General features: G+C 32.1%; 2 protein-coding genes across 7 annotated transcripts; both read left to right on the forward strand.

Annotated features, from left to right (window-relative positions):
• The first annotated feature begins 2,057 nt into the window (after positions 1–2,057).
• LOC11441081 (probable serine/threonine-protein kinase PBL7) lies at positions 2,058–5,308 on the forward strand. The gene is made up of 6 exons (XM_024780851.1): positions 2,058–2,100; positions 3,099–3,191; positions 3,568–3,809; positions 3,932–4,121; positions 4,409–4,800; positions 5,081–5,308. The coding sequence occupies exons 1-6, from the start codon at positions 2,058–2,060 to the stop codon at positions 5,306–5,308; spliced, it is 1,188 nt and encodes a 395-aa protein (XP_024636619.1).
• A 5,327-nt stretch (positions 5,309–10,635) lies between these two features.
• LOC11443133 (cullin-1) lies at positions 10,636–13,866 on the forward strand. Of its 6 annotated transcripts, none has more exons than XM_039832931.1 (6): positions 10,636–10,925; positions 11,440–11,536; positions 11,857–12,042; positions 12,389–12,520; positions 12,927–12,977; positions 13,105–13,413. In XM_039832931.1, exons 3-6 carry the CDS (start codon positions 11,935–11,937, stop codon positions 13,105–13,107), a joined length of 294 nt encoding a protein of 97 aa, XP_039688865.1. In that variant the 5' UTR covers positions 10,636–10,925; positions 11,440–11,536; positions 11,857–11,934; the 3' UTR covers positions 13,108–13,413. The 6 variants fall into 6 exon arrangements, with proteins under 6 accessions (XP_039688865.1, XP_024637358.1, XP_024637355.1 ...); XM_024781590.2 differs by adding an exon at positions 13,564–13,866 and having other exon boundaries at positions 10,637–10,925; positions 12,927–13,246; XM_024781587.2 differs by having other exon boundaries at positions 10,637–10,925; positions 12,927–13,413.
• The last annotated feature ends 612 nt before the right edge of the window (positions 13,867–14,478 follow it).

A 14,478-nucleotide genomic window follows, 5' to 3' on the forward strand; every position in this document is an offset into this window, starting at 1 on the left:
TCTCAAAGTACACATCAAGTAATTATACTAATCTAAGAGAACTGAATAACTTGTTCAACAAGTTACGGTTGTAACTAACTATTGAACACCTTCTAAACTAAACAACTAACTTCTATAACTATCATAACTAACGCCTATATAAGTTTGATTTATTAGTTTCTCTTCTACCCTTTACAAACTATTCTGAATCAAAAAATTGAGAGAATTTAAGAGAAGAATCATGATTGATTTTTACTAATTTAAGAGAATTTTGAGTAACTTGTTCAACAAGTTAGCCTTTGTAACTAACTAATGAGCCCCTCCTAACCGTCACAACTAACTTCTATCACTATATATCATAACTAACTCCTATATATAAAGTTAGTAAACCTGTTAGTAGTTGAGTTAAGATGCAGTGAGTGAAGTAGTTTCATTTCATCCTTCAATACAAACTATTCCTAGTTAGAGTTATCTCTTTCTCCGATTCCGCACCAGTTCAACCGAAAACTTGTGAACACATCAATGAGTAACAAGCGGATATGTCCTTACAAGGAGTTCTTTGCCACGGGAGCTCAAACAACTTGGTTAAATTATAACTTATTTTATTAATGTTTATTTTACCATTTCAACTTTGATGCCTCTTTGGTGATATTGACAATAGAAGCAAAAGGTGACTAGGAGGAAAAACAACCCTTTTCAACCAGAGCAACTATCACAGTTGAATCAGACTGAATAGAAAGTGTATAAAGTATCTTATTGAATAAATGTTTGTATTGCATTATAATTGATCGTATACATGTATACATATCAAAGGAGTGATAAATAGAATTAAATGACTTGATATAGATGCCTAAATGTGAGCAGCTGTAATATGCTATACACATATGTTGCATGCAATACGATGATTATGGTTATTAATGCATGCATTAATAAATCAAATCCCTTTTGATTTGGATTGATATTGCATGTTTCCTTACTAGCATGCGGTCCATTAGAGTGGAGCGTGTCTAGATGCAATGAAATGTTGTTATTTTCTAAAATATGAAACTCAGTCCAGAAACTAGAAAACAATTTTGTCCTTAATTAAGTTACAAAATTACCATTCTATTTAAAGTTAGTTTGAATACTGACAAATAGGTTTTATAGTAAAAAGCAAGTGGATGTAAGTTTTTAATTAGGACTTTCTACTGTACACCCTTAAATTAAGGTGTATCGGCATACCTATTTCATAAATCAATAAATTAACAATCATTTTTATGTAATATAGAGCTATCTGTCGACTTTTATATTTTAGAAAATATCATTTCATAAAAAAAAAATATAATTTTACTATATACAAGAATCATACTAAAGTTTTTATTTTATCGCTAAAAAATCATTATTCGAGTAATAAAAATTAAAAAAAAAATTAAATTTTTCTTCGACGACACTTTTGATGAGTAAAATTTTGTTATTATAATTGTAAATGATAGAAAATAAGTTTTTTTTTTATATAAAAAAAAAGTCATTTAACTATTAGTATAGGTGTATCGATATCTTCAAATTTTCGAGTGTACCTTAAAAATTGCCTTTTAATTTATTTCTTAGTTGTTAATTCACTTTGACTCCAAATATTTTGAGTTTTTAATTGAAGAATTATTTTAAATAATTCAGATGATGGAGAAACCCTTTCTAGACGAAAGCATGGCACATACTATTCAAAACTCACACACACGAAGTCGGAATTCGAACCCTGTCATAGCTTCGGCCTAGCAATTTTGTCAGTTATGCTGGAACTTAAATTAAAATTCTTTAACTAACAAATTTGTTCGGTATCTTTTAACTTTAAAATTAATTAATTTGATCCTTAACCTTAAAACTGACCAATTTGTTCTCTTAAATTATGCAATTTCATGCAATTATTAAGCTATGAAAATAAACTATCATATTGGTCTATTCAAAGATTGAGTTGCATTGTCCTCGTGTGCTTAGCTTAGTTGGTACGGACAATGCATAATATATGCAAGGTCGGGGGTTCAAATTCCGACCACCACCAAACAAAAAAAAAAAGATTGAGTTGCATTAACGTTAAAGGATCAATGGCGTCGTTCTGCATTCACCAGGGCTGCAATGGCATCGTCTGTAGGTCTCTACATCCGCCATAAGGATTACAAGCTTGCGCACCAATCCCTTACTCAACATGTATACCATGTTTAAATGCCACAGACAGCCTTATATTTTCCTTTTTTTCATTCATAGTAATTATTTATTTTGGAAATTTTTTCATTAATAATTTTTTCATTCATAGTAATAATAGTGATTGCATCAATTATGCTGAAATTTGCGTTCACATTAAATGTCTGCACAATTGTTTCCTAGTTTATAAACAAACAATTATTGCTCCTATATAATTCCTTGTATTCCTTCACTTTTTTTTTTTGTTCATTTTGTTTCTTTTCTCTTAATTTACCAAAATGAAATTCTTGATGTGCATGTGTCATAGATCGAACAAAGGTTGTTTTTTGTATTGATGGGCTTGTTTGATCTTCATCATGCAAATTGTTAATGCTTCTTTTTTTTTTTTTTTTTGCAAATTGTCTCCTGATTTATTTTGCATTTTCTTAATGGTTTAGGGTTATTGTTTAATGTTTAGGGTTTGTTATTATTCCTGTTGTATCAATGGTTGTTTTTTTAGAGGGGGGTTTGTTCTTCATGATGAACTGTTGAATGCTTCTGTTTCTTTTTTGGCATCTGTAAATGTTTTATATTCCAATATTTTTATGATTTAGGGTTTAGAGTTTGTGACTGATGTTTTAGATGGAAATAAATTTTATTGCTCAGAGAAACGTTTCCATGTAGTAGATTTTCTCACCCTGATGAGTTTTGAGTATTGATGGAATATTTTAAGCTCAGATCTAATTGTTTATATTTATTTTTCTATATCTGTTTTTTTCTTCTTCTTCTTTTTGCTGCTTTCATGATTGGCATGGTTCGATCAATAAATCATAGCGGGGCTGTAATTTTGCGCTTTTATCGGTTTTCAGTGCATGTGCAATTTAGTTTGATATCTATCCCTCATGCGTTGTTTGTTTTTTATGGTTTTTTTTTTCTTTGTGTTGTATGTGTTTTTTTTTTTGTAGATGATGAAAGTGAAGATGATTCTAAACATGATCAACTTTTCCTGGGCGTGAAGAAGACTGAAATCAAGGATCCTGGCCATAGAGAGAAGCACGGTAATATCAGTTCGGCTGTTTTTTTTTATTTTATTTTATTTTATTTTATTTTATATCAATGGATTAATATTTTCCTGTAAAATCTTTACCCTTTAAGAAAATAAATGAAATTCTAATTAATGTGGGTGTGTCTTAGAATGGCTATATCAATAAATCAAAAGTTGATAAAAGTACAAAATGACAAGCCTCACTTTTTTTTTTATAAAAAAAAAAATAAAAAAAATAGAGTTTGTTATTTTGCGGTTTTATAAACATTTGAATTCTGATTATTTTCATTTTTTTATTTTCGTCTCCTTTATTTGTTTGATACATGTGTCATTTTGTTTGATTTCTATTCCTCATGTGTTCTTTGTTTTGCATGGATTGTTTTTTGTAGATAAGGTCAAAGTTGATTTGAATGTGAGTGAGAAAAGGGAAGATGATTCTAAACACTATCAACATTCCTTGGGCATGAAGAATTTGAATTTAAAAGATGAGGTTTCAGCAAATGGAAAAGTTGCAAAGACATTTACTTTAGATGAGCTTGCAGCTGCAACAGGGAATTTTAGGGCGGGTTACTTTGTTGGTGAAGGAGGGTTTGGCAAGGTTTATAAGGGTTACATCGAGAAAATTAATCAGGTTCGTTAAAAAATATTCTCTTAAAAGAAATGAAATCATAGAACTTTTGCAATGCCTTACACATTCATGTTGTTTGCCAAGTGGTTTTCATGTTAATTTGAAGCATTTTACTGTTGGTGTAGGTTGTTGCAATAAAGCAACTTGACCCTACTGGACTTCAAGGAACCAGAGAATTTGTTGTTGAAGTGTTAACACTTGGTTTGGCAGAACACCCAAATCTTGTCAAGTTATTAGGATTTTGTGCTGAGGGAGAGCAGAGGCTTTTGGTTTACGAGTACATGCCTTTGGGATCTTTGGAGAATCATTTGCATGGTATGCTATACTGTTACCCTAAATTCTCATTTTTCTTAGTATAATGTAGAGTGCATGTTTTGATTGACGGTGAATTTAGTGAAACCAATGTAGCGGTGAATTTAGTGAAACCAATGTAGCACTGTGATTTTGTTAACACTCCAAAATGTAACTTTTGCTAATTTCATAATGTCATACCGTGATTCTGCCAATTAATCTCAGGGTCAATCCAAACATGCAGAGAATAAATTGGCATAAGTATTCTTTGTTTTTGTTGCTTATGTTTTTCATCTTCTTCGTTCTATTAGATCTTTCTCCCGGGGAAAAACCACTGGATTGGAATACGAGAATGAAAATAGCTGCTGGTGCAGCTAAAGGTTTGGAGTATTTGCATGATAAAATGAAGCCTCCGGTCATATATCGTGACCTCAAATGCTCCAACATTTTGTTAGGCGATGATTATCATCCCAAGTTATCTGATTTCGGCTTGGCCAAAGTAGGTCCAACGGGTGATAAGACCCATGTCTCAACAAGAGTAATGGGAACATTTGGGTACTGTGCTCCAGATTATGCAATGACAGGTCAATTGACATTCAAGTCGGACATTTATAGCTTTGGAGTGGCTCTTTTGGAACTCATCACAGGCAGAAAGGCCTTTGACCATAGAAGACCTGTTAAAGAACAAAAAGTAGTCGAATGGGTATGTCAATTATCTTTTACCAAACTCTAGTTGGAAATCATATATGTTGTTTATACCTAAGCCTTGCATGTTGTATAAAATATTGAAGTTGTTAAGCTAGAATATAAGTGGTTATCCATTAAGCTTCCCATATATCCTATTTAGCACTGAACAAATGTTTCATTGAATAGTTTGATGATGATAAAGGTTGCTGATACATTGTCACATTGCTATGTGTTTGAGAAAGTTTTTTCTTTTTATGCTAAAATCCTTTCCTTTTGCATCTTTATTCGTTTTGCAGGCAATTCGGTCATTCAAAAAGCAAAAAAGATTCTCAAAGATGGTGGATCCATTGCTTGAAGGTCAATATCCAGAAAGAGGTCTATACCAAGCTTTTGAAATTGCCTCTAGGTGTGTTCAAGAGCAGCCTAATATGCGGCCTGTTATAGCAGATGTGGTCACAGCTCTAGATTACATTGTTTCCCAAAATTATGATCCACAAGTTCATCCAATACAAAGCTCGAGATAATTTTCATCTTCTCCAAGAAGTAATGACGACTCCGAGACAGACAGACAGATTGGGAAACTAGAAAAAGGGGAGTAGAGTTATGAGACATTTACATTGTTATTTTCATTTATAGGAGATAACAAGTTCCTCTTAAATATCTAGTATTTCATAAAGAAAAATTCTTCTTTTTAGTTCCATCTTCCTCTTTGTACACGTGAATTACTATTTTGCATTAAAGATGCTTCTCATCAGGATTCTTGTTTTTTCTTACTTAAGTGTTCAATCTTTAGCTCCAACTTCTAATCTTGGTATTAATTGAAGTTCATTAACCATCAATACATATGTAGTCTCCATCATATATAGCGGCTATAGTGTAGCGGAATTTGAACAAATAAGCATACAATTTTGTTGCAAATGATATAATGAAGTTAAATTGTTTTTGTGTATGCTATATGCTGTTTTCATAAATGTTATCTTGGAGAACTTATGAAAATAAGATGAAAAAAGCTATTGAAAAATGTCATAAGTTGTTTTCAAAAGTTCTCCCAAACAGTATCGCAGTCCCGCTTTGTGCTTTGATGTACTAAATTGTATGCTTATTTGATAGACTGGTACTATTGGAGTATAAATTTTAGGAAGGTATTGTTACTCTTTCAGACATGGGTAAATTGTAAGAGTTAAATTCACCCAAAGCAATCCAAGGATTGTTCATATTAGTTGAATCCCAGCAAGATTCACCTCTTTTTTTAATTTGTGCATTTGACATGACTAACTCCACATCATACCCAACATTCCCCCCTTCATAACAACTTTTTCAGCAGTAGGTGCGTTTAATTTGCTAAAAAATAAGGACATGACAGAACAACTCTAGTTATTCAGTGTTTGATTTGTAAAACTGTTTCAGGTACAAGACAAACTGGAGGGCAAGGGACAGGACAAAAACTCATATTTTTGTCCCTCACCAAACCACAACACAACTTTTTGTCCCACGTACAAGTTGTCTAAAATATCAAAATAGCATTTTGTCCTTCAAAAATCGTATAAAACAAAAAATTACTCAATGCCATAAAAATTTGTCCTGTGCTGTTCTGCCTTGTGTTGTACTATTTTATCTTATACTGTTATGTCCAGTACTTGCTGTTTTGCAAACCAAACGCACCAAATTCTTGAATTACTAGCATCTCTATTTGATCAAAGAACAAAGGCCAAATACCATAGAGGGGAAGTTATTAATTCTTCCTCATTTGAATTAAAATTAGCACTCGAATCCCTATTATTTTGCAATTCTTCCTCCACATATCTCTCCCCATTAATATTAGGATTCTCATCATTATCATTATTTGTTAACTCCGAAAATTTGGAACCATTCCCATTGGCTGCTGGTCGGACTTGTAGCCGGTTATCTCCTCGTTATTATTTTACCATATCTTTATAATATTAATAAAAAAATTACAATTTATAATTTGGATATCCAAAAATTGATCCAAAATAAAACACATTAAATTGGATCGGATTGGATTTTTTAAATGAGTCACCCAAAACCGAATCAAACCCGAATATAATTATATCTTTAGATGATGAATTTTCGCCCATCAAAATAGCACCAGGATCATCCCTAATCACAACAACCATGACTACATGTGACTGAACTTTCAACACGTTAATGAGTGTGTCCTAGTTTATCAGCTCCATTTTATATGGAAAGAAGAAGAAGAACATCAGCTTTGAGGAAGAACTGGAGACATTGCACAAGGGAATCACGAAGCTCCACAACATTCTACAAGGATCGGAGCCTAACTTCACTCCTGAGGAACACACCACATCATGCTAGGCGTTTGGTCATGATTTTTTTTTATCGTTTTAGGTCATTGAAATTTTGTATATTATATGTTCAATTTTGATTTTATCATAATGCAGGTCGACAGTGTTCAATTTGTGCTCCCCAAATGCTATTCCTTGCTATGACCAAGAGAAATATATAACAAGTATAATGAAACATGTGAAGACTGTGTCACATCAAAAGTCCTAACTCTCTCATTTGTTTCGCTAATCATATCATATTCATCAAATGCTAGTGATTAATTGTCAGGATAGCCATTTGTTTATGAATCGTGTACAACAAGTAAAGAAAATTCAAAGCTACTGTGTCTGTGTGTCCAACATACTAAACTGTAGTTGTTTTCTTAGTCACATGTAGTCATGTATCAATGGTATAGGTACTACATTGACATGATTCATTATATGTTTTTCTTATTAATAGGTCTTCCATCTCTGCAAGAAAAGCAAGATGAACCTTTGTTGAGAGAACTGTTCAGAAGATGGTCAAATTACAAAATTACGACCAAACGCCTCTCAAGTTTTTTTAGTCCTATCGACAGACACATTGAGCTAAAATTTGGCTTTCCTTCTCTTGAAGAAACCAGATTCTTATGCTTTTACCACCTGGTTGGTGATGAGATTCCTTAAAAAAGTTGCAATAATATTTTTTCTAAGGATAATACTTAAGTGCGCGAAAATTATTTTCGCACAACCCACGCGAATGAGCTGTATCATCAATGACCGTCGGATATCCTCTTTCTCATACATTATTTCAGCCAAAATGACAAAACTAATCCTTAAACACACGTAGCCGCTATACTGTGTTCTTGTTGCCACCGCCTCACTATTCAAAAAGCAAATTTTGCCTCTCCACTATTTGAAAACAGTGCTGCAGTCTGCAGAGACGAAAATAAACATATCAGAGGTATTGATCGTCTCTGCACTGCAGTTGTTACGGTGACAAATAGCTGCAATTTATAGACGGAAGATTTTGCAATGAGGACAATCTACCATAAGGCCCTTCGGAGAAAGCAATGAGGACTATCAACGGTGGCAACCGTTCCCGATGGCGGAAACGAAACAAACAGGTTGCAGAAAGGCTACAAGTGGTGGCAATCTAGCAGCCATGCAAAGAGGCGGTTATCTACCGATTCAATAATGGAAATATTATATTTTGAGCATTTTTATTTTATTTTTAATAAAATATAGCCCTAAGTAATGAGTTTGCACGTTAAGCTGCTTTTTCGTGTGCGAAAAAATCATCGCACCATTTAGCACTGCTGTTTTTCTGATATTTTTTGTTTTGCTTTTCCCTCTTTTTTAACTCAGGGTTTACCTTAGGTATATCAAGAGATGAATAAAGAAATAAGATGCAATTTTTGTTGTGGTATTCTCTATTTTCCATTTCTATATGTCTGTTTCTTATAAATTTATAAACAAACAATCTTTTTCTTTGTTCAATTTTTTAACCTGTATGATTATGTTAGAAACAGAGTGCAAGGGATACTCCAACCTAATTTTAGCGTATAAATAACATAAAGATTTAGAAAAATCCTAAAATCACACAAACAAGAAAAAATTAACCAAGATCCGAAAGTCTCAAACACATGTGAGGGTGAGTACACCCTTTGATTACCAATCCCAAAACAAAAGCTTTAGAAAAATCACATTATTCCACCTTTTCCAAATAGCCCAAATAGTTGCTAACCAAATAATAGTGTACAATCTTTTTCCAGATGACATGACCGCACAAAAACAAACCACCAAATTGATGAGAATGAGATACTGCCTCATTTGGTAAAAAGCACAATAGACTCCTAACCAAGTATTTCTGAATGAGAGACACTCAAAAAATAAATGACAAAGCAACTCTGTTATTTCACAACCATTCACACAATAATGAGAATTATCATCTAAAGAAATACCACACCTGTGTAAATTCTCCTTTTTTGGTAACCTGGTATTTAGAAAACGCCAAGTATACAAAGAGACCTTCAATGGAGTGATTTTATTTGATTTTTTTGCCTATAATAATAGCTCTTTTGTCTTCATTTGTTGGTATCTAGATTGATCGGATACTTACATGAGAGAAGATTGATTTAGCATTTGTTATTAACACATTGGATTTCTACTTAGAGTTTGACGGGTGCACAAGAAAAAACAAGGTAAAGGTGATTTCAGTAAAATTAATTCTTGTTGGATATAACTTTAAAATTGCATTATATAGCATGAGTTTCTTTTGAAACGTATTTTGGCCAGCCTTGTGTGTCTAAATGGTCTAACTCTAAAATATGTCCATTACAGTAACATGAGAGTCTCAGAAATAATCATATAGTTATCTCCATATGTTTTATAGTTTTCACTTCTTGAGAAGGAAAGAAACCACTAAATATAGTTTAATATTTATTTTGCTAATGTGTTAAGTTTTGTTAAGTTCTAACTTTGAATATGGTCGTCTTGAAAGTTTAATTCTTCAGAAGTTTAGAAAAATGTAGGGCAACCTTGAGCATCAACTTTTTATAGATGGATGCAAAGAACCATCATCTTTCAAATCCTACATTTAGACCATAATTTTTATGAGTTAGAGGCCTTACGGTTCTTTACTAAAAAAAAAATTAAGATTTGATTTTAAAATAGAGTAAATTACACTCCCCTCCTCTCAAAGATGCTTGAATTACACTCCCCTCCCCTCTTATGTTAAAATATACACTCCCCTCCCTTGTAAAGTAAAATTTATACTCTCATCCCTTATAAGATGCTTGAATTACAACTCCCTCCCTTAATAATTAAATATGATCTACACTTTAATCTATTTAACATAAATAAATATTTTTATGATATATTTTAATTTTGAACCACCTTTTAAGAAAAAAATAATTCATTTCTTTATAATTTAAATGTCAATAATAATTAAATTTAAATATTTTGCTATTGATTTTATAATTTAGAGTATAAAATTAACTTTCAAATAACCCTATTTTATTGTCTTTAGTAATTTCTTACATATTTTAATTTTATTTTGGGTTGTTTCATATTTTATAATAGGGTTTAAAATTACATGTTAATGAAATTGTGAATAAAAAATAGCGAAAAATATGTATTCAATTTTTTATTATATTAAAATAGACCTGTAATACAATTTTTTTCCAAAGTGTGTTAGATTATTATTATTTTTGCTAAATTGTTAGAAATAAAAAAAAAAATTGAGGGAGTAAAGTGTAGATTTTAACATAAGAGGGGAGGGGAATGTAATTCAAGCTTCTCTTAGGGGAGGGGCGTGTAAAGTTTTCTAATATGTTTTGAATAAGAGGGGAGGGAATTGTATATTTTAACATAAGAGGAGAGAGAAATATAATTCAAACATCTTAGAGGGAAGGGGAGTGTAATTTACTCATTAAAATATGTACTTTTGTTGAATCAAATCAAATTATATACTATTGCTCTGTTTGAAAGTTCCTAAAATATCTAAACAAATTATTTAAATAATATGATTTGATTGAATATGTAAAAAAATTTATATATTCAAATTAAATCTTTTGGTTTTTGAAGGAAGAGGATCACAACTCACAACAGAGTATTCTTCTCTCAAGAAAAACTCACAACAGAGTAGAAAAAGAAACTATAAAAGTACAAACCCGTTAGTTCCAAATTAGGGTTCTTCTGTCAAGGTTCATTCATCAATAAGCATGACGATGAGAGAATTTATCAACTTAGAAGAAGGATTGGAGACTATTCAGAAAGGTATCACCAAACTCCTCAACATTCTTGAAGGTTTACCCGAACCTAATTTCACTCCTGAGGAACACATTAACCTATATACGTAAGAATATATCATATCTTTTTCTCTTTTACTTTGCATATGACATGATATTCTTTTCTGCTTAGAAACTATATTAATATTAAGTTTGTAGTGTATCTGGGATTAGTTGCTGTGGATTTTATGTTAATTTTCATTATTTTAAGTATTTAGGGTTAGTTTTGAGTTTTTGTTTGGATAAAGATAAGGCCTGAAAGAGTTTATAAAGACTATCAATCTTTACGCCGGTTTTGTAAGGATGTGTTAGACCCAATATCCACCAAACTCAATAGTGTTGGGCGTGGGAAAGTGTACTCTTAGAAATCGTAGTTGGACATATGGCCGATGGATCTTGAGGAGGCTCTGATACTATCTTACCCCAAACCCAAGTTCCACATAGGACATAGATAAAAGGCGGATTCAACTAGTTTAAGGGTGGTCTCTTGACTTTGTATTTGCTCAATCTCGGCACTCCTTGTGTTAATTCATTTTGCCTTTTCTAAAAATTAATTATTTTCCCACTTAAATTGTAATGCAGGACTGTGTACAATATGTCCACCCAAAGGCCTCCTCATGACTATGGCCTAGCATTATACGACAAGTCCAAGGAAACATGTGAGTACATTGTATCAAAAGTGAGTAACACTCTCATTTGGCTATCCTACTCATGAATCATACTCTTAAGTGTTTACCTAAACTTGAAATTATGTATCACATACTATTATTTTGGGATGACAATCTATATATAGCCTTATATTTAATTCAATGACAGACTTTATTTTCATTCTCCATAGCCTTGTAAGCTTTGTAAACTTGTAACAAGCAATGAAGCTTTGATTAAATCTGAAGAATATATTAATTCCTCATTAAGTCTAATTTCTAATACTAAACCATAGTTGTTTCCTTACTCACATGCATCAATAGGTTAAAACTAGTACATCTTTCTTATTAATAGGTTCTGCCATCTTTGGGAGAAAAGAAGGATGACCTTTTGTTGAGAGAACTGCTTAGAAGATAGTCAGATTACATAGTTATGACCAGGCGCCTCTCAAAAGTTTTTTGGTATCTTGAACGACGCGACATTCCAAGATATAAACTTCCTTCTCTTGAAGAAACCGGCTTCATATCCTTTTACCACCTGGTTAGTGATGAGATTCTTTAGAAATGTTGCAGTGGTAAAGATGGTAAAAATACCCGTACCCTTTATATAATTGGAACTTATACAGTGGGAACTTATTTGGATTGACAAACCAAGAGATGCTTGAATTCATTCGACAACTATCTAATGGTGTTACACTTGCATTTGAAAAAAATGTTTCTATATATGTGAATTTCTTTAATGATGCCATACGTGTCTTGACCTAATTATGTATGAATTGTGCAGTTGAATGGTGGTAATTTAACTATCTTTCTGATGCTGCTATATTTAATCCAAATTAGGCCTTGTGTTTTAATCTTTGTTATTTTCATTTGATATTTGCCTGTAGTTTTTGTCTTCATTTGTTGGTATCCAGATTGATCCGAAACGGGCAGAAAAAAAGATTGATCAAACACTTGCAATTAAAGCATTGGATTTATACTTGGAGTTAAACGATTGTTCAAAAATACACAAGGCAAAGGTGATTTCAGTAAAACTTAGTTCTTATTTGTAGATAAATTTAAAATTGCCATATCTAGCATGGAATTCTTTTGAAACGTGTTTTGGTCGGCCTTGTGCGTCTTTAGGAAAATTGTATTGAGGTCAAATCTGAAAACAGTTTAAAACCAAACTAGAGTCTTATAAAGAAATAGTCAATTAGTTATCTTCGTGTTTTGAAGTTTTAAATCTTGAGAAGGAAACATACCACTATAAAGAAATATTTGGATTCTTTGGCTCAAAATTTGTCCTTTTGGGACGAAAATAGATGGCTGTAAAAGATTTATATATGACTATTTCAGGAATTTTATTATTTTTTGTATCCCAATTATTAAGCAATGATTCCAATTTAAAAAAAACTAGACTAAGATATTTAGTGGTAATTGCAGGAAGAGAAAATGGATCGCAGTCCAGATGTTTTATCAAAGAAAGTCAACTTGGTAAGCTCGGACGGGGTTGTGTTTGAAGTTGATTTGGGTTTGGCACTTATGTCAAAAAGATTTGAGGACATTATCGATATTGAGACCATTCCGATTGGTGATGTTGATACCATTTCTGTTGATGAAGTGAATAGCAAAATGTTGAGCATGGTCGTTGAATACTGCAAGAAGCACGACAAAAGACAGAAGTATGTTGATATCAAGATCTGGGATGCTCAATTTGTTGATGTTGACCCTAAAACTCTGGATGATCTTGAAACACATGCAAGGTACTTGAAAATCGAGAGACTAGGGAACCTTGCATTTTATAAAGAAGGCTAAAATATGGTTTTAGTCCCTGCAAATATGCTTCGTTTTGGTTTTAGTCCCTGTAAAAAGAAAATTTTGTTTTTGGTCCCTTCAAAAATTTTTGTTTTTAAAAATAGTCCCTGACACCACTTTTGCGATGATTTGCATACGTGGCACATTATAACTGAACCAATTTTATAGTTTTTGGTCCTTGCAAAATATTTTGTTTTTAAAAACGGTCCCTGCAAAGGAGGGACTATTTTCAAAAACAAAAAATAACAAAATTTTCTTTTTACAGGGATTAAAACCAAAACGAGGCATATTTGCAGGGACTAAAACCATATTTTAACCTATAAAAAATTTGACTTGATAAAAGACAAGACACCAGAGGAACTCGTCCAGTTCTATGCCGCTCAAGAAGACTCAAACTTCAAGTCATTAGAAGAGAACCACGAGTAGAGTCTTTAGATTTTACAACATGCAAACTTCTTTTTACTTTTACTCTATGATCCTGTTTAGAGTTTAGATGAACATGATTGCCGTACAAAAGTTCAACCGATGCTGCACAATGCATAATATAGTTAACATTTATTTATTTTTATTTTTTTTAGTTCAACCTAGCGTCTTAATCTTCTTTGAAATCAACTAGTATTAACTATTTACTTACATCTAAATCTTGAAATTTTCATACGAAATTAAAGTAGTGTAGAAATTCAATTAAAAAATTACTATACATTTAATGATTTTTCTTTTTTTATTGATTATTTTTATAGACCAAAAGATGACCAACAAAATCAGTCATTCGAAGATAAAAAAGTTACGTAGTTGAAGGTGAATATTTGGGTTGTGGATTAGTGGTTTTCTTTGTGATAGTGCCTAAAAATTGTGTAAGACATACTACCAACCACACCGCCTTTAAGATAAAAACAAGTTTTACTATAATTGTTCGATTAATTTATGCACTGTAGAAAACCGTTCGAGAATTACACATCCAATATACTATAATTGTTCGATTAACTTATGTACCGTAGAAAACCGTTCGAGAATTACACATCCAATATAGTATTAAGACCACTCATACTTTAATACCGAAACCAATCAACTATGGTATTGTAGTCATGCCAATATGGTGTTGCCACCATTCTAAATTTTAGCATCTCCAAATATAAATGTGGTATTTCAACCTCTCAAATATGGTGCTACCACCATTCTA

This window comes from Medicago truncatula, chromosome 4 (assembly GCF_003473485.1).
Source record: "Medicago truncatula cultivar Jemalong A17 chromosome 4, MtrunA17r5.0-ANR, whole genome shotgun sequence".
Taxonomy (NCBI): Eukaryota; Viridiplantae; Streptophyta; class Magnoliopsida; order Fabales; family Fabaceae; genus Medicago; species Medicago truncatula.

What these genes read in the sequence shown, in the direction of transcription:
- LOC11441081 (XM_024780851.1), top strand. Translation starts at nt 2,058, where the DNA reads ATGGCGTCGTTCTGCATTCACCAGGGCTGCAATGGCATCGTCT. An exon ending in ACATCGAGAAAATTAATCAG is followed by an intron (nt 3,810 to 3,931) that starts GTTCGTTAAAAA and finishes CTGTTGGTGTAG; the next exon opens with GTTGTTGCAATAAAGCAACT. An exon ending in TTTGGAGAATCATTTGCATG is followed by an intron (nt 4,122 to 4,408) that starts GTATGCTATACT and finishes TCGTTCTATTAG; the next exon opens with ATCTTTCTCCCGGGGAAAAA.
- LOC11443133 (XM_024781587.2), top strand. Translation starts at nt 11,935, where the DNA reads ATGACCAGGCGCCTCTCAAAAGTTTTTTGGTATCTTGAACGACGCGAC. An exon ending in TCATATCCTTTTACCACCTG is followed by an intron (nt 12,043 to 12,388) that starts GTTAGTGATGAG and finishes ATTTGCCTGTAG; the next exon opens with TTTTTGTCTTCATTTGTTGG. An exon ending in CAAAAATACACAAGGCAAAG is followed by an intron (nt 12,521 to 12,926) that starts GTGATTTCAGTA and finishes TGGTAATTGCAG; the next exon opens with GAAGAGAAAATGGATCGCAG.